This window comes from Marmota monax, unplaced genomic scaffold, assembly GCF_021218885.2.
Source record: "Marmota monax isolate L192 unplaced genomic scaffold, Marmota_monax_Labrador192_F-V1.1 WCK01_AAM20220418_F8-fsc00236, whole genome shotgun sequence".
NCBI classification, from domain to species: Eukaryota; Metazoa; Chordata; class Mammalia; order Rodentia; family Sciuridae; genus Marmota; species Marmota monax.
The window spans coordinates 1096112-1116888 of record NW_026693806.1 but is presented as its reverse complement, the minus strand read 5'-3'; the positions used below and the strand labels follow the sequence as shown (position 1 = coordinate 1116888).

The following is a 20777-nucleotide window of genomic DNA, read 5'->3' as shown; positions in this document are numbered from 1 at the left end:
ATTATATCTTTAAGGAACTAATAGTTTTGAGTTTTTTTCCTTATGAAAATTTTTGTAATACAAGATATACATGAATCCAACTACTAATTTCATTTGGTCCCATAGGTGTCAAGAATCTCCATTATAACTCAGTAAGTAACAACTCTCTAAAAGGCTCTTATCCCATAAATACCTATCTTTACGATTATCTGACAGCCTTTATTTTTCTCTTTTTCACTTGCAGCTTTCTTTTTTTTTAAACAATGCTTTGTTTCCTATTTTAATAACATTTCACAGAACAAAATTACATAATAATCACTACATTTACTGGACTAAATATGTTCTATTTTTAACTTTAAAACTGGACAAATATAAAAAGTATTGAATTTTTGTAATTTCATAGTCTCTGGTAAGACTTTTTGACTACAGAAATCTTGAGGAAAAAAATAAATTTTAAAATACCGGTTACATATTTGTTTTCCATCTTTACTGTCCATCATTAACATTCCCTAAGGCTGTAGATAACAAATTCATGGAAAGAATACTATAAGAATTAAGTTAAATCAAAGAATATTAGGAAATTACTTACTTATCTCTAGATGCTCCCAGCGCCAAAACAATAGGATCTGCAATCTCTAACATAGACTGTAGGATAGAAGCTACAACAATGAAGAGGATAATACTGAGCAGGAATGCCCGGTGAACCACCTGGAGTTCGATCAACCCCGTCTGCACTGCCAGAATTAACAGTGTCACTCCTTCTGTCATGCCCCTAAAAAAGCAGACATTTGAGAAGTAAATAATGTGAATCTCATTTAAGTCCAAAGAAAATAATCTAAAGACTCAAAAGTGTTGTTACACAGTTTGTAAATCAAATTCCGAAAATTCAGACCAAAACCCTGACTGGTATGTACAGCAACTTCATATCATGCAACATGAATGTGAAATATTAGTGTGTACTACCCTTAATGTGCAAAAGCGGACCACCTGCCATTTTAGCATACCATGAAAGGAAAAGAACAATTTGCAACACTAATAATTTTTCTAACCAGACTTTGTTAATAAATCATTTCTTTCTGTCTCTCGATATCCACTATCAATTAGACCTATGAATTGTCATGAACCATACCCTGATTATAAAAGAAAAAATATCGGTAAATTTCTTCATAATCTTCCAGAGGGAAATATCTCTTTAAAAAGACCGTAAGAATCAGATAAATACAAATACTTTTTGAAATTTAATTTTCATAAAGAAAAATATAACATATACAAAGTCATAAGAATTTTTATTCTATTGACTTGATATATAAAGACCTCTCAAAAATAAATGAGAAATGATTAAAGGACAGGTGCAGTTTTTAAAACTACACATAGCAAATATTTCAAACTATGATGACACTAAGGATCAACAAAAAATGTGAGAGGAATTGAGTACACTAATGTTGAGACAGACACCAAATCTTCCTGGAGCAAAGCTGCTATATGAATTTAAATGTACACATAATTTTACTGATATAATTTTACTCTATGGATATACTACAAAATTAAGATGTATGTATAAATGAAAATCCAGTGAATAGGGGAACTTGTTCTATGACACCATGGGATGCACTCAACAAAATTCAGACTCTGAAACACTCAGCAGGACAAACACCTGGTATCTTCAAACATATGATGGGAGGTGGAGTGGGGAGGGAATAGAGAGATAGCAGGGACCTAATAGACAATCAAACAAACTGCAATATGGGGTCTTATTTGGATCCTGAGTTGAGTAAAACAATGGGTTAAAAAATAATTAGGAAAATTTGAACAACTATAGTTATTTGATACCAAGGATTTGTTTTATTAGGGCTATTATTCTGTTGCAATTATGCTTTTCAAAAGATTTACATATTGAAATATTTAGGGACAAAATGATACTATCTCCAAACAAACAATCATGGGGTTGGGGGCAGGGTGGGTGGAGCTGATAGGAGCAGGAAAACAGAAATGGGCAATGAGCATGTGGGGTTAATTTTACTACTATGAAGTATGTTGGTTTAAATTTTTCCTAATTAAAGATTTTAAAAGAGAAAAGATGTACAGATACTTAAAGCAGTATTATTTTCTAACAGCAAAACAACAAAAAAGAGTTGACAATGAACCCAAAAAACAATATATACATAAATGTATTTTTTTCCATATAAAAATTTTTAAAATAACCATCTAGAGCTGTTACCTTTGTGGAAAGGAAACAGCAAACAGGGGAAAGGAGCAGTCACCTTGCATTTTGAACCTTGTAAATTATATGAATCTTCTAAACTTTTACAGGAGTTATTTCTCTTTTCTTGTTCCCTTTACCAGAACCACCCCCTTTTTTCCATCTTAAAAGTTCTTGGCTGGGACAAGCAGGAGGATTATGGATAATAAATATTTAAAGATTTTAAGAAGAGGCTATATAAATAAATGAAGGCTTCTGAGAAGAGTTTCTATAAACTCATATAAATGAAAAACATTACATTCGTATATGAAGGTAACAGAAATCACAAGAAGTTCTACAAACAGATTTCTCAAAACGTGATTTTACTTTTTTAACAGCAAAAAGTAGTATTCAAATTTTGTTTGTTCTAACAACAACAAAAATTTTAAGGATGTATCAAACATAGAATCAGATTTGAACAGGACTACACTGAAACTTCCAAAGGGAAAAAAAGCTTTGAAAAATCTTAAAGCAATCTAGAAAAGGAACAGTGTCATTGTTATTCATTGTAATACACATACAATCAAAATACATTTTAACATGGGAATTTAGTTATTTTTTTCATAGTATTTTTATCTCAATGTTTCAACACTTCTAGAAAAACTCCTCAAAATTCCATTTCCTCTAAAATCCATCAACCAAAGCAATTCATCATTACTTCTTAAAGCTATCTACAGGCTTATGTTGCTAGACACATTCAATAAAAGAACTTACCTATTCATGGCAGGGTCATTCATGAAAGCTCGATAACCCTGCAAGTAAAACTTGCAGAGTGTCAGAACACCCAAAGCAACAAAAGAAACCGTGAAGACTAAACCCAAAAGAGAGTAAGGAGTGCTGCAGCATTCAGCAATGCTGGAAAAGAGCAGAAGAAATTAACAGATATGAATTTTCTATTTGGAATAAAAAACATTTTCAGCCTTTAAATAACCACCAAGTTTCATTAGATCCTCATTTAATCACCTCAAGACAAAATCTGAGATGAAATCACCTGATCACTCTATAAATACTTTAAATCATATTATTGTTATTCAAAATTACATCTTTTTCTGCCTCTTTGGCAAATATTCAGTACTTGGCACCCTATCTGAAACAAGATCTTTATTTTTTCTTAATTAGCTATCATCTCCTTCAAATGCAATGAAATTCAGAAAGCTTAAATTCTGTTCAAATCTTATGAAACATATAATTAGCTGCTGGTAAGTATTCAAAAGAAACTTGTACCTTTGCCCATTGTTCCTTCTGAAAAATGCTGGCTGTTCAAAATGTTCAGACTGTACTGCTAATAGGATCACTTGTTACAACTCTTTATTTGACCGAATGGCTACAGAGTAAGGGCCTCCTGGCAACCCACAACCCTCTATCTACAACAGTATAAAACATATTACCAGTGTCTCACATTTTAATTCAGGTTTAGTTAAATGAATTTTTTAAAGGATGATTTTAAAAGCATATCCAAGAGTAAAGTCCAGGATAATTTAAAAATAATTTTAGTATATCAGTTTTTAACATAAAAGTTTGCTGTGAAACCACTTAAACAGACAACTGGAAAACCCACTAGATCTTAGAAATACTTTCATTTAACATATTAGATATTAATTTAGGTATAAAAATATATTATACATAATATGAACTATTATGTAATAACGAGTTAGATTTAGCATTTACACAGCACCTATATATAATTTTATACACATGCATACACACACACAAACACACTAAGCTTTAGGATTTCAGGGAATTTCATTTGTATACATGAGAAATTCATTTAGGTAAATCAACACCTATCATTTATTATGTAGCTCCATACTTTCATATATTTTTTTCCTAAACAATTGCTTATAAATTGGTTTTTATGTGAAAGCAACTAATGTCGTATAGACCTATGTACATTATAGAAAAGTATGTCTGGTTTTCTGCTAGCAGCCAAAATATCCACTAGTCATAGTGGTTGTTAGCTAAAATAAATAATTTCATGACATTCCTACTAATCTAAATTTCTGAAATGTGACATTTTTCTTCCCAGGAATCATTATATAATGTTTAAACAAACTGTTTAAGCAAATATGAGAATCACTACTTCTATTCTTGTCTTCATATTTAGAGAAATCTTTTACACCAAAACTATATGATCTTATTTCATATGCAAGAGGAGCACATTCTTCTCTAACTTCAGAAAACAGTGTGCAGTTATTTTTCAAAAGAGAGCATACTAAAGGATCCAAAGGTTTAAAATTGAACTTTGAGGAAGTGAAAGAGTTCTGGAAATTTATAAAACTTTTCTTCCCTTCTCTCTTCAGTAAGAGACATTTTTATTGATTTCAATTTCTATTTTCTGGAGGTAAACAAAACACCATTTTTTTTAGTTGTTTGAGTGTGCTTTTCTGTTTGAGTAGGGTATTCTAGTAAATTTCGAATCTTATTTTTGTAAATAAGCTGTTTTTTGGCAATGAAACACATAAATATAACCTGGCACACAAAAGCATCAAGGACAGAAAACAACTCTTAGAGACAAAAATTAACAAAAAGAACCAATATGGGAGCATCTCAACTAAAACCAAATCAAAATATTCTCATCTTGAGAAAGGATAATCCATCTTGCCTATGTATAGGAAAATAGAGGAAAAAATTATTTTGGTATGGTATCCAAAATCTCAGTATTACTTTTCTGCTTTGTAAATAAATCCAAATTCATTCACAGTTTAGTAACTAGTTAAAACTATTAAAATAATTATGCTATATATAATTTGAAAATGAATTCAAAATGAATAATTTGACTTAAAGCATGAGGATTACAGTCTCACACTGGAATTACTATCTTAACCATAGTTGTAGACCTTTTTCTTTTTTTTTAATCATTTATGATTTCTGCATAAAACCTCCATAATATTTATACAAAAAATATTACTCAATACAGAATTGGTCATTAAAATTTGACTTTGACATCAACTTATTGCATGCTTATACAGCTACTTATAAATAAAAATGTGACTCATTTTCAAAAAGTACAAAATCTGACTTCTATCAGTAAGTTTATCCTACATTTTAAAATGGATATCGCCCCATCACATTTTTATAGATATTTAGATTTGTGTTAATAATTTCCATCTTAACCAATAACATGTTCCTTTAGGACTATGAATTTGTCTTAAAACTTCTCATTACCTATACCACTTAATACATGGTCCTCCATCATACTGGATAGCTGAATAGCAATGGCTCTAATAACTGGAACTCAGAACTTTTACCTGTCTTTATTTACTTTCATTATTGTATTTCAAAGTAACAATGAAACAAGGAACCAAGATTCATACCCAGAGTGGAAAAAATGAGAAACAGGAATCTGGTGTAAGCTCATAGAAAAGACAGTGTGCTAGGGAAAGGACTCAATTGTCCTAAGACTTAAAAGAACCCTGTAAATTTTAAAAACCAAGTCTTAGAATTCTGTTGGGTTAAAGAGTAAAGTACTATGACTTATCCGTTTCATCAATTATTTAACACTATGTCAGTTCTGAAGCAAAACCTTAAAAATATGAGGTCACACAGTAAGAGTACAGAAAAGTCACAAGTTCTGAACTCAGATGGGGTTTGAATGTTAGCTCTATTTCTTGTAACAGTGTCACATTCAAGTTACTTTTGATACAGTTTCCTCAGCTACAAAATGGCAATGACAATAAAAGTACTTATGTCTCCAATTTGTTAGAAAGATTAAATGTGAGGGGCAAGTTTGGGGCAAATGTGAGGGGCAAGTGAGATATATTAAACAATAAACGATGTGATTTTTTAAATATCATTTTTCTCTTACTGACCAGTAATTTAACTTAAAATTGAAAAAATACTTTTATACTTTGCTATGTACCTTTCCACAAATCATTTGCTATACTTTAGTCCCCAGTACAGCCAAACATATCCTCAGACTCCTATTAGCATACCCCTGTACTGGCCAGGCCTTGGTACCCACTAAATGAAAATCCTATTATAATGAAATATGAAGTCATATAACATGACTTCAAAAAGTAATTTCCAAAAGTTGTTATTCCTAGATTGAAGTTTTCTCTTCCTAAGGTTATATATAGTATCACTGGCTCTTATTAATTACCTTGTAAGAAAAAGGAAAAGAAGCCTCTCACGCGATGCAGGCTGATCTCGAGTACTGAAGTAGGAGTAAATCTGAAGAGCGAATAAGACGAGCCAGAAAACCATAAAAAGAACAGGGACTACCAGCTGATTCCACAAGGACATTCCCAAGGCTAAAAGGCCATATACCTCCACTACCTGAAAATCAGAAAATAAGACAGGAAAACATTTTTCATCACCCTCCATAGACACTTTTAAACACTTTTTTGAGTTTAATCTGAAGTATTTAAAGTAAAAATTAAAATTTTCTTTTTTTTTTGCAAGACTGTTTCAGCTAATTTTTTTAAAAGTTAGCTCTCTAGATAGTAATAATATTATGTTTATAAAAATGTATTCATTTTCATATTATTAACACTTCACACACCATCTGATGGCAACAGCAAAATGCCTTAGCAGTTCAAGGTAAGGTCAAAGTAAAATCACATTCAGAACAGAACTACTCCTGAGGCAATCTGAGGAGGCTTGATAAATACTTATATTTAATCAAAATAATCAGAACTAACACGAATAATACAATAATGATTGAGGGGTTAGGAAAAAGAGAATCAGAAAAAAATTTTTCATGGTTTACTCAGGAATGTCATAGATGAGAAGTAGTTCAGTGGAAGACAAAACTTACTTATTCACTGGAGAAATCTACTTTACTGCACACGAGGTAGCTAACAAGCCTTTCCCTCAGATGAATAAATTCCCCTTGATTCTACTGGGTATTCACTCATCAACCATAGTTCTCAATCTTGTTTGCCAAGTGCATTAACACCAGGAAAAGGGCACACCTTTAAAAAGCTTAGTAATCTGCTATAACTCAATAAACTCATTTTCCAGTTATAAAACAATCTCTAATGGAACTGATTAGCAAGAATAAAATGTCAGAATCTGATTGAATCTAAGATCATAGCTGTAACCAAGTTTCTATATAGTTACTAAGCCAGGGACCAGTCCCTGGAAACCCAGTAGGGTTCTGCCAGGCAGCCTACAAAACCCTACCTCAGCAGCCAACTGATCTTGCCAGCATCTCTCAGCGTGACACAGGTATATTTCAAAAAGGTGTAAAGAGCTTTAAGTAGAATGACTTGCAGATTACTTTATATTTTTCATCAGTAAAGCAATTCTTTTTCTACAGCCTACCCACAACAAATTTCTACTTTTCCCAACTAGAAAATATTGTTAAAGTGAATTGCTTGATTAGATATAAAAGTATCATTAGAAGTAAGCAGATTATTAAGAAGTAAAGAGTACATTCTCTATTTGCCATTCAAGGAACAGATCACTAAAAAGTCTGACTCTACATTTCTTGCTTACCCATTCTTCCTAAGTCACAAATTTCATAACCTATAATTTATTTTCAACTACTCCACCTGGTGATGCATAAATCTTATGGCAACCAAGGGAGTACACACAACATTGAAAAAATGGAGACTCTGTCTTATGGGTATTACATATTTAATAGTCAAAAGAGGATTACTAAATATCTCCTGTCTATCAAATTAGAATAGTGCCACAAGATAAAATTAAAAAGCAAAAAAGTTCATCTGTTAAACTTGTTATTCTCACTCGGAATATAACTACAACCCCTCCTTAGAAAGTATCTCTACACTGAATGTGGAAAAATCTCCTCTTCTTTGAAATATGTAATTCTGGGAACCACCCAGTTAATCATTGTGTAAGACAAAGAAAGGAGATAGAATCAGGCTTAGACCCAGGGCTCAGGCAGTTTTTCCTTAAAGATCTGCCCCTGAGGAATAAGAGAGCACTTCATTTGTGTGGTCAATCTAAAAGCTTCCTATACTTTCTGGTCATATACATAGTCAAGAGGCAGAAAAGAATAACCATGTAAACACATTTTTCATACTAGTCAGGTTTAGATCTATTTTATACACTGAAACTGAAAAATAAATCAAAACAATTTATCTCCCAAAAGTCTAGTTTGTGTCTGGGAGTAATTTTTCTTAGAGCAAAGGTTTAAAAAAAAAGAAAGAAAGAAAGAGACTATTTTATTGCAAGAGGCATTTTATGTTGGCAATGTTAGCTCCAGCACTGCATCCAAATGAAATCCATCCACAGTATAACCCACAACTATTTAACTTTTCAGTTTAAATTTAAAAAGGGAAGAAACTATGGTCACAGCAGGAATATAATCAGGAAAAAAAAAAAAACTAGGATGTGACTTCTAGATATGTGATTCTGTATTATTTTTATCTCTATTACAACAGCTAACATATACATCTGCCTGGCACTAAACTGACTTTTAAATCTCATAGCAACCCCATGAAGAAAGTACAATGTTATTATTAGCTCCATTTTACAGAAAGTGAAGATGAGTGATTATTCCAAAGTTATACAGTTGGTAACAGCAGCTCTGGGATATAAACCCAAACAGTCACTTCCCTTTACCACCTTCTCAAGAGAACTTCCAAGAAAGAATTTCAGATGCTCCTAAGTGAGCTGAAAATAGTCTCTGTTTTGAAGCTATAGAAAGTAATGTTGTAACTATGACTATGAAATAAAAATGAACCAGCTCTATTAATGTTTATGTAAAATTTTATTCACCTGTGTGTGATGATCTTACCTGAACCAATTCTCTGTATGCAGACTTAGCAAGGTTATAAGGTACTAAAAGATTAGACCCAAGAAAATAGAGAACTTCCAATCCAGTAAAAATCATAGCAAATTTGTTGATAATAACAATAGTCTCCAGAGGAACAAGGCAGAGTCGTGCTAGCAGAGGAAGCATATGAGCTGAAAAGAGCCAAATCTGCTTCGTTTTCATGACACAGGAGCATAAAGTACACACCACCAACTGACCTAAAACAGGATAGAATGCATTTAATTCTGAGCACTTGGTATTCAAAGAAATAAACATACTGTTGATAATGATGGTAACACAGCTTTTAGAGAAGTCCAGATCTACTGTATAAAATTTTAAATCAAATTTTCACTTCATCGACTATAATTACATATTCACATGTATTATGAATGCTGAAAACTAATTCACTTGGCATGATTAGAAAAAAGCAACATAAATCTCCACTGGTTTTCATCATATGTCTGACTGCATTTACAACACGGAGAAAGTTCTTTAAAACTAATAATTCATCTGCTACTGTTCATCGTTAGATCCTTTTCCAAAGGTACTCAATATTTAACTGATCAGGAATCCAAGAAATACACTTACTTATCCAAGATTACACTGCTTTTGAGATTTTTAAAAACATTTAATTAAAAATTAAATTATTAAGAGAAAGAACATTTGGTCTCTTATCATTCCACCACCAAAGCTGGCACTATGAATACCCTAATTTATTAAATGAAGCATTACATATGTAAAGCTTTAGCACTGTATCCGAACCTATCAAGTGCTCAGTAGTTAGCTCCTCATATTTACAAATTAACTTTCTACATTTACTTTATGCAATGATTATACAGAGAGGATAGTACACAAACTACTTCACAATCAATATTTTTCATTTAACACACTGTACATCTCTCCGTGCTAATACATATGGCTATATTTAAAATTTGTGTAGTATACTAAATAATGCATGTGATAAAATATTAGCATTTGGCCTTTTCCTGATATTTCCTAATTATGAAGTGCTTTATTTGAATAAGCTAGTGCATTTAAAACGCCATTATACATTTATGATATCCTAGCATAGGTTTACTACTTGGGGCACATTTCCTAACATTTTCTTAAGCTAAATTCCTAAAAGTGGAATTTCTGAATCACTTTTAAGGCCTCAGACCCATACTGTCAGACTGTCCTCCAGAAACAAATTATCTAGTATACAAGATGCCCATTTTCTTATTGGTTTGCCCACAGTGAGTATAATTTAGAGAAGGAAAGAACAAGAAATATTTTCTAAGGTTTTTTGAATTTTCATTTTTTGGTTATCAATAGAATTGAACATTACCAATAAGTATATAAAACACTTGCAATTATTTGGTGAAATTTTGTTCTCATTCTTTATTCATTTTTCTATTGAAATATGTATCAATGTTTGATCAAAATATAAATCCTGTAAGCTGATTAAATTGTTCTACTGTATCATGTCTTAATATTTTAAATAAGTTCATTCTTAACAAGTTTCACTGAAAGTAAACTAATCATTTTCTTCCTAAGGAAATGTTTCTATTTTTGGTGCAATGGCTCTCCCTACCCAACATAATACAAGTATTCACCTACATTTTCTTTTAGTAATTTTTAATTTAAAAACTAATAAATTTTGAATTTATTTTGGAATAAGGGAAAAAGAAAGATCTAAGTCTATTCTTTCCAGATGTTCGGTCCATTGTCTCAGAACTAGTTATTAGAATCACCCATTATTTTCTTTTTAATTTGAAATGCCACTTCAGTACACTCTAAAATCTTTTACATATTTGGGTTTGTATAGAAACTTGCCATTTTTCTTTCCCAGTGATACACTGTTAACAGTGCCACCCTGTTTCATTTCTGTGACTGAACAAGTCCCCAGTGGCTCTTTTCACAATTTCTTTAAGACTCTTAAGCATATTAACTTCTAGATTAGTTTATAAGTTATTTATTCATATTCTCTTCCTTCTTGCCAATGAAAAGCAAAACAAATTTGCAGTTATGTTTGTACTTTACCAATAGAAAAATACAAAAATGGCAACAAATTCTACACAAGGCCGAACATCTTTAACAATCTACTATGTTATAAAATGTGTTATTTTCTCCTTCAAACCATGAGTTTTTCCCCTCTAAACAACTAGTATCCAAATGTGAACAATACTCATAAAGGCTTAGAAAAGAGAAGAAACAAGAGGTGTGGTCACCAAAAGAGATTATGTCAACATCATTTTGGAAGATAGAAAACAAAGAGGAGACCACTCATTGTGTTTTTAGCTAGACTTCCTCCCCCTAACCTAGAGTAAGAATAAAGTTTGCTTTTTGAAATATGCTGGAACTGAAGCTCCTGGACACTATACACAATCCATAACAGAGGGGAAATGCCCAGATGAAAATAAAAGGCTATACCTCAAGAGATGATCCCTCTCTAGATCCCAAAGCACTGCTGTTAAGTTTATTACTCAGTTCTTAGCAGTCAGTTCTAATCACTGCCAGCTGCCTCCTCTATGCTCTCTGAGAAAGCTGACCAGCCCAAGTAAAAGGATTACAAAGACTAACACCTTGGGGTACCTGCCTCTAACAGCCACTCCCACTTGATCACCCACACTGGAACACACCAGTTGGCAAGCCCTAAAGAAATTCCAACAACTTAGCAACTCCCTTTAATACAATGATAGGTCGAGGATCCCTAGACATTTAAGCAAAACTTGAGGTTTAATCAGTCTCAAATGTAGCAGAGGCATCGGTTTTATATTGCTTTGTTTTTTTCCCAGGTGATTCTAATCCAGGCTTGAGAAACCTGGTTTCTCATGAAAGACAAAGACCAAAACAAACAGAAACAAGACCTCAGAGGAATTGAAGAGAATGCAAGTAGCAAAAAGAAGTTTCAAAGTAATAATACCTTCAAAAATATAAATTATACACCTAAGAAACAAAGACTACCATGATAAAAGAATTCAAGGAAAACATTTTTCTTAGATATGAAAATTATATAACAAAAATCAAAATACAACAATAAAAGGGTTAGAAGATAAACGTTGGGAAATCTCAGAAAATAAACCTGCCCCCAGCCAAAAAGAGAAAAGGCCAACCAGATTAAGTGGAGAAAAACACAACAGTAAGAAAATTAAGGGCCCAACCTAGGAGGTCCAAATCCAATTAACAGGATTTCTAGAAAGGAAGACAGGACAGAACAGCAGGGAAGAAGTTATCAGCATTGAAAGAAGAAACCTCTGGGGAAGGAGTCCAGAGAATGGAGGGGAGTGATGCAGGAGAGAGCCGATTTTCATCATAAAATGATAGTATATTTTGTTGGTTAAGAATAAGCATATTTGGGCTGGGGTTGTGGCTCAGCGGTGGAGTGCTCTACTAGCACAAGCGGAGCCCTGGGTTCGATCCTCAGGCACCACATAGAAATAAATAAATAAAATAAAGGCATTGTGCCCAACTACAACTAAAAGATAAAATATTTAAAAAATAAATAAAAAAATTAGTTAAAACTGAAAGAGAGGCTTGTAATGCTTTAATACTAGGAATGCTAAGAAATTTTGATTCCAGCATCTTACTTTATTGTACTCAGAGCTACAATAAATTTTCTTGTTCAGCATGTTGTAAACTTCTCCTAATCTCTGAAATTCCCAAAAGTCTAAGTCAGCAGCACATGTAATGCTCAGCTCTGGCATTACAAGCTTCACTTGTCTTCTTTCAGAGAATATGATTCATACAACATATTCTCTTTGAGAGAAGACTACTCCTCCTATTTAGGTGAAAGAAGGAAGGAATCATATTATTAGTGGAATCTCCCCTGGAGCTCCACAAGAGTAAACTGCTTTTTTGATGTGCCTGTGCCAAATGGTAATTCTAAATAAATCAAAATCACAATCTCTGGATTCCAAGATTCTACTAATAGAAATATCTCCAAGAAATTTTCAACCCTATAAGATCATGGCATATTCAAAGTATTTTGTTTTTCAATAAAAGTTTATTGTTGAAATGGAAGAAAAGGAGTAGGAAGTTACTTTAAAATCAAAGTCAGAAAAAAATGCCATTTAGTAGTTTATAGAAATTATTTTATTTCCTTATTCACTGAATCTTAGTTGGGTTGTGGCCATAAGTCACTGATCAAGGAAATAATGTCTCATACACATATTAAGGTACATCCATAACAAAATTTTACATGCTTTCTAACCTAACAAATATTACCATAACACAATCCTACAAGGCATTTTCACTCCCCAGTCAAAAAAACTCTACAAGCAGCCAGCTCACTGTTAGCCTTTTATATCCCATTAGAATTACAACACAACCCACATATATAATTTAATATTTTCTAAAAGTCATTTCGAAAAGCTAACAGAAACAGATAACAGAACAATATACTTTAACCAATACATTTAAAATATCATATATACATTCAACTCATATTAAAAATTAAAAGATATTTTACACCCTTTTGGACTAAAGAAACTGAATGTGTGTTTTTGCACACACAGCACATCTGAATCTGGAAGAGTTACATTTCAAGTGTTAAGTAGCCACCTGTGATAAGTTCTGGACAGGGCAGCTTTAGATTCTGCAGGTCTGAATCAGTCCATAGTATTCCCCCACACCACAGAACACAGAGGCCTCTTCAAATGCAAGGGCTAATATCAGAAAATAGTCCTCTTCAAAGAAATTCTTCAAGCTCCAATAATCAGCTTTTTCATACCTTCTACAAAGGTTAGTTTAAGATTCACAGAATAGGTTTTCTAGAACACAGTTTTTCGGAACTTTGGCATAGTGCAGTCTGGTAGCTCACTTTGGACTGTATGGATATTTTTTTAGGCCTTATCCAACATTTCAACTTTAAATATTCTGCTATTTCAGTGATTCAATCACATCTAAAATTCTTAACATTTCTGGCAATTTATTTTTGACAAAACAGTGATGACTTTAAACAATGAGTAGATTTAAATTTTATTTTAATCTTTCAAATAGCGCTGTTTAAAAATTAATTTTCCCAAATACTCAAAACACACATAAAAAAAACAAAAAACTATGAGGTATAAACAATATGATTATAAAAAACAGAAACACCTATTTGTGGGGAAAAGATTAAGAAAATATGACATTAAACAACTATTGTACTTAAAGAGAATCATCATGAATAACTTGGAGCTTTTGCATTTTTTTAAAAGTTCACACCAATTTTTATCATAGATACTAAAGAACGGACTCAGACTCATTGGTTCCTACCAATACTTTTAAGTCTTTAATGATACATACCTATTAAGGCAGTGGTAAACCGATTCATGGAAAGAGGTTCTAAATACATTGGTCCCTCATACGCAGACTCCAATTCACTCCTAACATAGTCTCTAAAGAAGAAAAACAGTAAGAATGTATTGCATGGAGGAGAGAAGCAGCTTTATCACAGCATTTTCAAGCACATGTTAATAACTTCTACAGTTAAGAAAAAGTTTAGATATAAAGAATTATATAGAAATGGCTGGGTGCAGTGGTGTAGGCCTGTAATCCCAGCAGCTCGGAAGGCTGAGGCAGGAGGATCACAAATTCAAACCCAGCTTCAGCAACCCAAGAGAGACCCTGTCTCTACATAATATACTAAAAAATGGTTGGGATGTGGCTCAGTAACTAAGTGTCCCTGGGTTCAATCCTTGGCACAAAAAAAAAAAAAAAAATTATATAGGGATGGCCTTCACCTCTATCTTCCAAGTACTGGAAACAGATTCAATTTACTGAAACTGAGTTTTACTATGCAAAGAAGGTAGCCAAAGTTCCACAATATGTTGATTTCTTTTTTTTCCCATGGCCTTATTCAACATTTTGTGCACAATAAAAAAAAAGTTGAAACATCATCCTTCTATCCTAGTATGAAAATCCCTCATCACAGTATACCACATTTCCCCTTTTGTGCTTCCACCATCACCTCTCTTATTTCTCCCAAAGTGTGTCCCCCAATATACTTCATTAGCTACAGATAAAACCACAACTATTTCACAGCAGCACAGCCTAAAAATTGTTATTTTGGGGCTGGGAATGTGGCTCAGTGGTAAAGTGCTTGCCACCCATGTGTGACACCCTTGGTTCAAGCCCTAGACACCCGCCCCCCACACAAAAAAGGACCTTTAAAAAAAATCTATGGGAATTTGCAAAGAGAATTATAATATGTAGATTACATATTTATTTTGAAACAAATACTACATCACAAAAAAATTCAACATTTGACAACTGAGAAGTAGTAAGCTTTAAGCAATAATATAAAAGCCTTTTACACTCTGAGAAAACATAAGCAGGAAGCATAAAAAAGGAGAATTTATTTTGTTATCAGGAAGTTGAGTAGTATTACAGAAAATAGTTGTCTTAAGTTCTTTTGGCATCAAAAAAGGAAAATTTATGTAAAAAAATTCCTCCCTCTTTTCCTCAACTGTTGAATGTATTATTCATTGTACTTTAAAATAATTTGAATGTTTTCAGTATTTCTGAACAAACTCAAATTCATTATTTTTTCTATGAAATTACTTCCTGTTAGGCAATCAAGTTGAATTCCTTTAGCACAGCATAACCAAACAAGGAATGACCCTTACATAATCAAGCAGCTGAGTACTGACAAATTCAAAATTTAAAACTAATTTTTTTTTAAAACAGGAGCAGTTTGGGGTTTGGGGGATGATTATAAAAGTCAGTGATTGACAAGCTCCACAGGTGATTTAACAATTCTCCATTTCACTCTCTAATGACTATTTCTAATATGTACTATATTCACAATCTCTTTCTACTGAAAGAAAAATCCAGATTCTCAAGAAGAATAACTTTAATGCAGTATTTGTCAACCAGGAATAATTCTGCCCTGGAAAGGACATCTGTACTGTCTAGAAACATTTTGATTATCACAACTGGGGGGAGGAGAAAAGGCTGCTACTGGTACCTGGTAGGAAAAAGCCAAAGATGATGCTAAGCCTTCTACAATGCACATGACATTTCCCCAGAACAAAGAATTATCTGGCATCAGATGTCAACCATGTAGTGGCTGAGTAATTCCTACTTATATGCAAAGAACACATTACTGAATATTACAGGTAACCCCCAATATAGTTACTATGTTTTCTGCAGTTGTGAGAAGGAAGAATTAAGAATTATGAAGTTTAAAATTAAATACCATGTTTACAAAGTGTTTGAAATGCTCTTTAAGAAGTAGAATTATGAAGAAGATTAACATTAAACAGGGATGAGAGGTGGGAGGGAAAGGGAGAGAGAAGGGGAAATTGCATGGAAATGGAAGGAGACCCTCAGGGTTATACAAAAGTACATACAAGAGGAAGTGAGGGGAAAGGGAAAAATAATACAAGGGGGAGAAATGAATGACAGTAGAGGGGGGTAGAGAGAGAAGAGGGGAGGAAAGGGGAGGGGAGGGGAGGGGGGATAGTAGAGGATAGGAAAGGCAGCAGAACACAACAGACACTAGTATGGCAATATGTAAATCAATGGATGTGTAACTGATGTAATTCTGCAATCTGTATATGGGGCAAAAATGGGAGTTCATAACCCACTTGAATCAAAGTGTGAAATATGATATATCAAGAAATTTGTAATGTTTTGAACAACCAACAATAAAAAATTAAAAAAAAAAAAGAAGTAGAATTATATTTAAAAAGAGATATAACTCTGAGTCCCAGTACTTCCTAGGCCTCTAAAGTCAAGTAATTTCTTTTTGGTCACACCATATCCCTATCTAATAGATCCAGTTCAATCATGGAACAGGAAAATCCCACAAGGACAGAAAGCAGACTGGTGGTTGCCAGGGGCTAGAAGAAGGGGAAGTAGAACCATCTGTTAAATGAACACAAGGCTTTATTTTAAATGTTAGGCAAAGGTGATAGCTATATGAATGTATCATATGCCATCTCAATAGTTAATTTTATAGTATGTTAATTTCATCTCAATTAAGGAGCATCAACACAAGAGCCCTATCCTCAAGGGGAAAGCCAAAAGGTGCCCTGGAAGGGCTCTCTTCCCAGTAGCTCTCTTGGTGGGGGGCAAAGGAGACCACAGAGAGGAGTTCCCTGTCATGTTTTCTCTCCCATTTGATTCTGTCATCATATTACGGATGTTCTATAATATACTTCAGCAAACTCAAAAATATTCTGGAAATTCTTATTGAGACATTTGTCAACTATTTTGCATTATTTTAAAGTCTTCTTTAGTTTAGCTTCTTTTTAAAAGCTTCTTTGTCTTTAGAGTTTCTTGCCTTAAACTCTAATAACATATAGCAAAACTTCTAAGAAACATTAATATGTTCTGCACAATTTTTAACTTGTAAAGAAACTGCTGTACATAATATGTTGCTAGCATTCTGTTAGGCCCTGTGGATACTACAGTAGACAAAACACAGTCCCTGCTGCAGTGAGGTTTACTAACTAGTAGCAACACTTTATCCTTACCATTATTAAGTCACACAGCGAAAACTGCAGTTGTAACAACCAAAACATGTCCCTAGACTTTGCTTCCTGGGGGACAAAACTGCCCTTAGTTGAAAACCATTACAATAAACAAAGAAATCATTAAATAAATTTTTTTTGTTTAAATATTGAACTTTTAATTTTAACAGGAATAAAATAAAATTGACTAAATATCTGGAAGGCCTGAAAGAAGCTAGACAAACAATTTAAATAAAGATGTCATATTAACAATTAAAACAATTTAAAAGAAGATGTCAAAACAATTTAAGTGAACACTGTGTATATGAACAATTCAGTTGCATAGTAAGCATATGTTTGTGCACATATAATACTTACTTAAATATAGGTATCTAAACATCTTAGCATCTTGGATCTCTTGTATTGAATGGTGCTTTGTTTGTCCATTTGCAAAAGATAACTCAGAAGTCTACCACTTTGTTTTGTGGGAAAGATTAGCTTTCCTAATTAAGATCTTTTGAAAGCTTCCCATAGGTGGCCAGAATGTACAGATGTGTTCCTAGGTTGTTCAGGGACTTAGACTGCTTAACAGACTGATGTATAAAGATCTTTAATCAGTTAATGGAATAGTGAGCTCCTAGGTTCTGTTGTTTGTGTAACTTTTATAACTCATGTGCTTTTTTACAGCAAGAATCTTTCTAATTGCAAGCTATATTTGAGGCCTTTTTCATACATCTTACAGTCTTTATGTTCCCAATTTCAGTTAAAAGAGAAGAGGCTATCACAGTGGATTAGAGAAGTTTCAAAGTGTTTAGTTTATAAGTACTTAGGACTGATTGTCAGTAGTCCACAAACTGCACAAATGAAAAATGAGCTTTAAGAAGGAAAAAGACTTTATTCAGTTATAAGGAGAAAGGACTTGTTTCTAAAATACATAAAGAATTTCTACAACTCAACAATAAAAAGACAACCCAATTAAATAATGTACCATGAATAATGAATAAAATGAATGAAAAATGAACTAACATTTTCCAAATAAGATTTCCAAATGGTGAATGAAAATATGAAAGAAGGCTCGATATCATTAGCCAAAAGTAAAATGAAAATCAACAGAACAATGAAACATCTCTTCATACCACTATGATGACTCTGCTAATAATGACAAGACACCAATGAATGTTGACAAGGATGTGGAAAAATTGAAACTTGCAAATACTATTGGGAGAAATGCAAAATAGTGTTCCCATTTTAAAAAACAATCTGGCAGGCCAGGAGGCTGAGACAGGAGGTTTTTGAGTTCAAAGCCAGTCTCAGCAACTTAGAGAGACCCTAGAAAATGACACCCTGTCTCTAAGTAAAATATAAAAAAGGGATGATTTGGTTCAGTGGCTAAGTTCAATCCTCAGTACCAAAAAAAAAATAAAAATAAATAATAATAATAATAATAATACTAATAATAGGTCTTGACAGTTCTCAAAAAGTAAATATAGAGACCCTATAATACCACAATTCCATCGCAATGTAAATGCCCAAGGAAAATAAAAACACATGTCCACAAGAAAATGTCTATAACATTATTTGTAACAGCCAAAAAGTAGAAACCCAAATGCCCATCAAAATGCAGCATATCCATACAACAGATTATGACTTGGACAGAAAAGGAAATAAAGTACTGATACATGTTACAATATGGATGAACCTTGCTAAATGAAACACCAGGTACAAAGGACCATGTTTGGTACAATCCAATGTATATAAAATATTCAAAATAAGCTAACTGAAGAGACAGAAAATAAGACTGATGGTTGCCTACAGCTGGGAACAGGAGAGTGGTGTGAAACAGGAAGTGAATGTTAGTGGATATGGAGTTCCTTATGGGGCAGTAAAAATCTAAAATCGATTGTGGTGATAGTTTGCACAACTCTGCAAACACACTAAAAACCAATGAGCCACATACTATAAAGGGGTATGTAAATTTTATCTTAATAAAGCTTTTTTTTTTAAAAAAAAAAAGAAAGTCAGTTATTAAGTTGCCCCATGAAATCTGAACCATTATATTTTTAAAACTAAAGTCTTCTAAATTTAAATAAATAGCCTCAGTATCTTATAAATATGGCAAGTTCAAACTTCAATATTTATTAAAAGTCATGTCTTGAATTATTCAAGGACAGCATGTCTTTTCTAACCTTTTGTGAGAAAGCACCATACAGTATAAATTATACTGAGGAAAAATACTAAAATGTGCCATACTTTGAAATTCATTCACTTAATACCAAAACTCTAAGATAAGCACTGTTTATAGTGTCAAACAAGTCATTTGCTGAGGTAACATATTTACTGTAGTAAAACTAACCCTAAAACTAATTTTCTTTCCACTAATTAGGCTGTCTCCTGAAGATGACTGAAGAAAAAATTAGAAAACCTATATTGAAGTCAAAGTCTAGGAATGTCCCTACTTCACTTTTCATCTGTAAATACCAAAGGATTTTAATAAAGATGAAAATGAAATAATAGGAAGTATTTTTGCCCACTTAAACATAATTAAAATTTTTTTTACTGCTTGTTATATTTTAATGTTTTAACAATGAAAATAAACTTTAAATATCAAAAAAAAATTCCCATAAACTAAAAAGTTGAAATTGCCAAGAATGGTCAGAAAAAGTGTTTTTATTAAACTTCAGAAGCTGCTTTGTGACCTTACAGAACAGAATTTTGACCTCTCTGAAAAATCCATGAATTGGTGATACTATAGACAAAAATATAGCTACACAGTTTCAGTCATCAGTATACCACTAAACTACACGGAAACGGAAAAATTATGAAGGAAAGGACAGGTTCATAGTTTTTCAACCAGAATTATAACTAATAAAGCAACAATTCTAATACCTCTACCATCAGCTTTGAGATTTTCTTGTTGATCATCAATATCTTACCCATTCTAAAAAGTTATCAACTTATCACTATACCATGGAATACTGTATCATTTAAAAAAATCATTTTTTAAAGCACTAAAATGCTCACAAAACATTGTTGTGTGATTAAAAACAACAAATAATATGAATGAAATTCATTAAGTACTTACTGTATGTCAGAAATTGTGCTAAGAAACTTATGTCTTATCTTAATTGAATTTTAAAACAGTCCTTTGAGAGAGTGACATTTTATAGGTGAGGAAAATAAGGATTCTCTCTCTCTCGTAATATCCAAGGTTATAGAACACTAAATAAATAACCTAGGATTTGAGCCTATCCAACCACCCATCCACCAACTATGTGAAAAGCTCTATGTGCCCAGGCACTCATCTGCACACTAAGATGGTGAATCCAGAGCTCAGATGCTAACTCTTACATATACTCTACACATAGGATTTTTGTTTAAAAATGAACAAATAAAGATGGAGAAGTGGCTCCACCTT

At 32.7% G+C, this 20777-nt stretch overlaps 1 protein-coding gene across 3 annotated transcripts in view; it reads right to left on the bottom strand.

Moving 5' to 3' along the window:
• Rnf145 (ring finger protein 145) overlaps positions 1-20777 on the bottom strand; it is a 39552-nt gene that overhangs the window by 6254 nt on the left and 12521 nt on the right. For all 3 annotated transcript variants that reach the window (XM_046462187.2, XM_046462186.2, XM_046462188.2), the window contains exons 4-8: positions 14211-14302; positions 8925-9160; positions 6318-6493; positions 2933-3073; positions 569-751 (exon numbers count right to left, since the gene is read on the bottom strand). In XM_046462187.2, coding sequence (XP_046318143.1) covers positions 569-751; positions 2933-3073; positions 6318-6493; positions 8925-9160; positions 14211-14302 — 828 coding nt within the window. The remainder of the gene's footprint in view (positions 1-568; positions 752-2932; positions 3074-6317; positions 6494-8924; positions 9161-14210; positions 14303-20777) is intronic.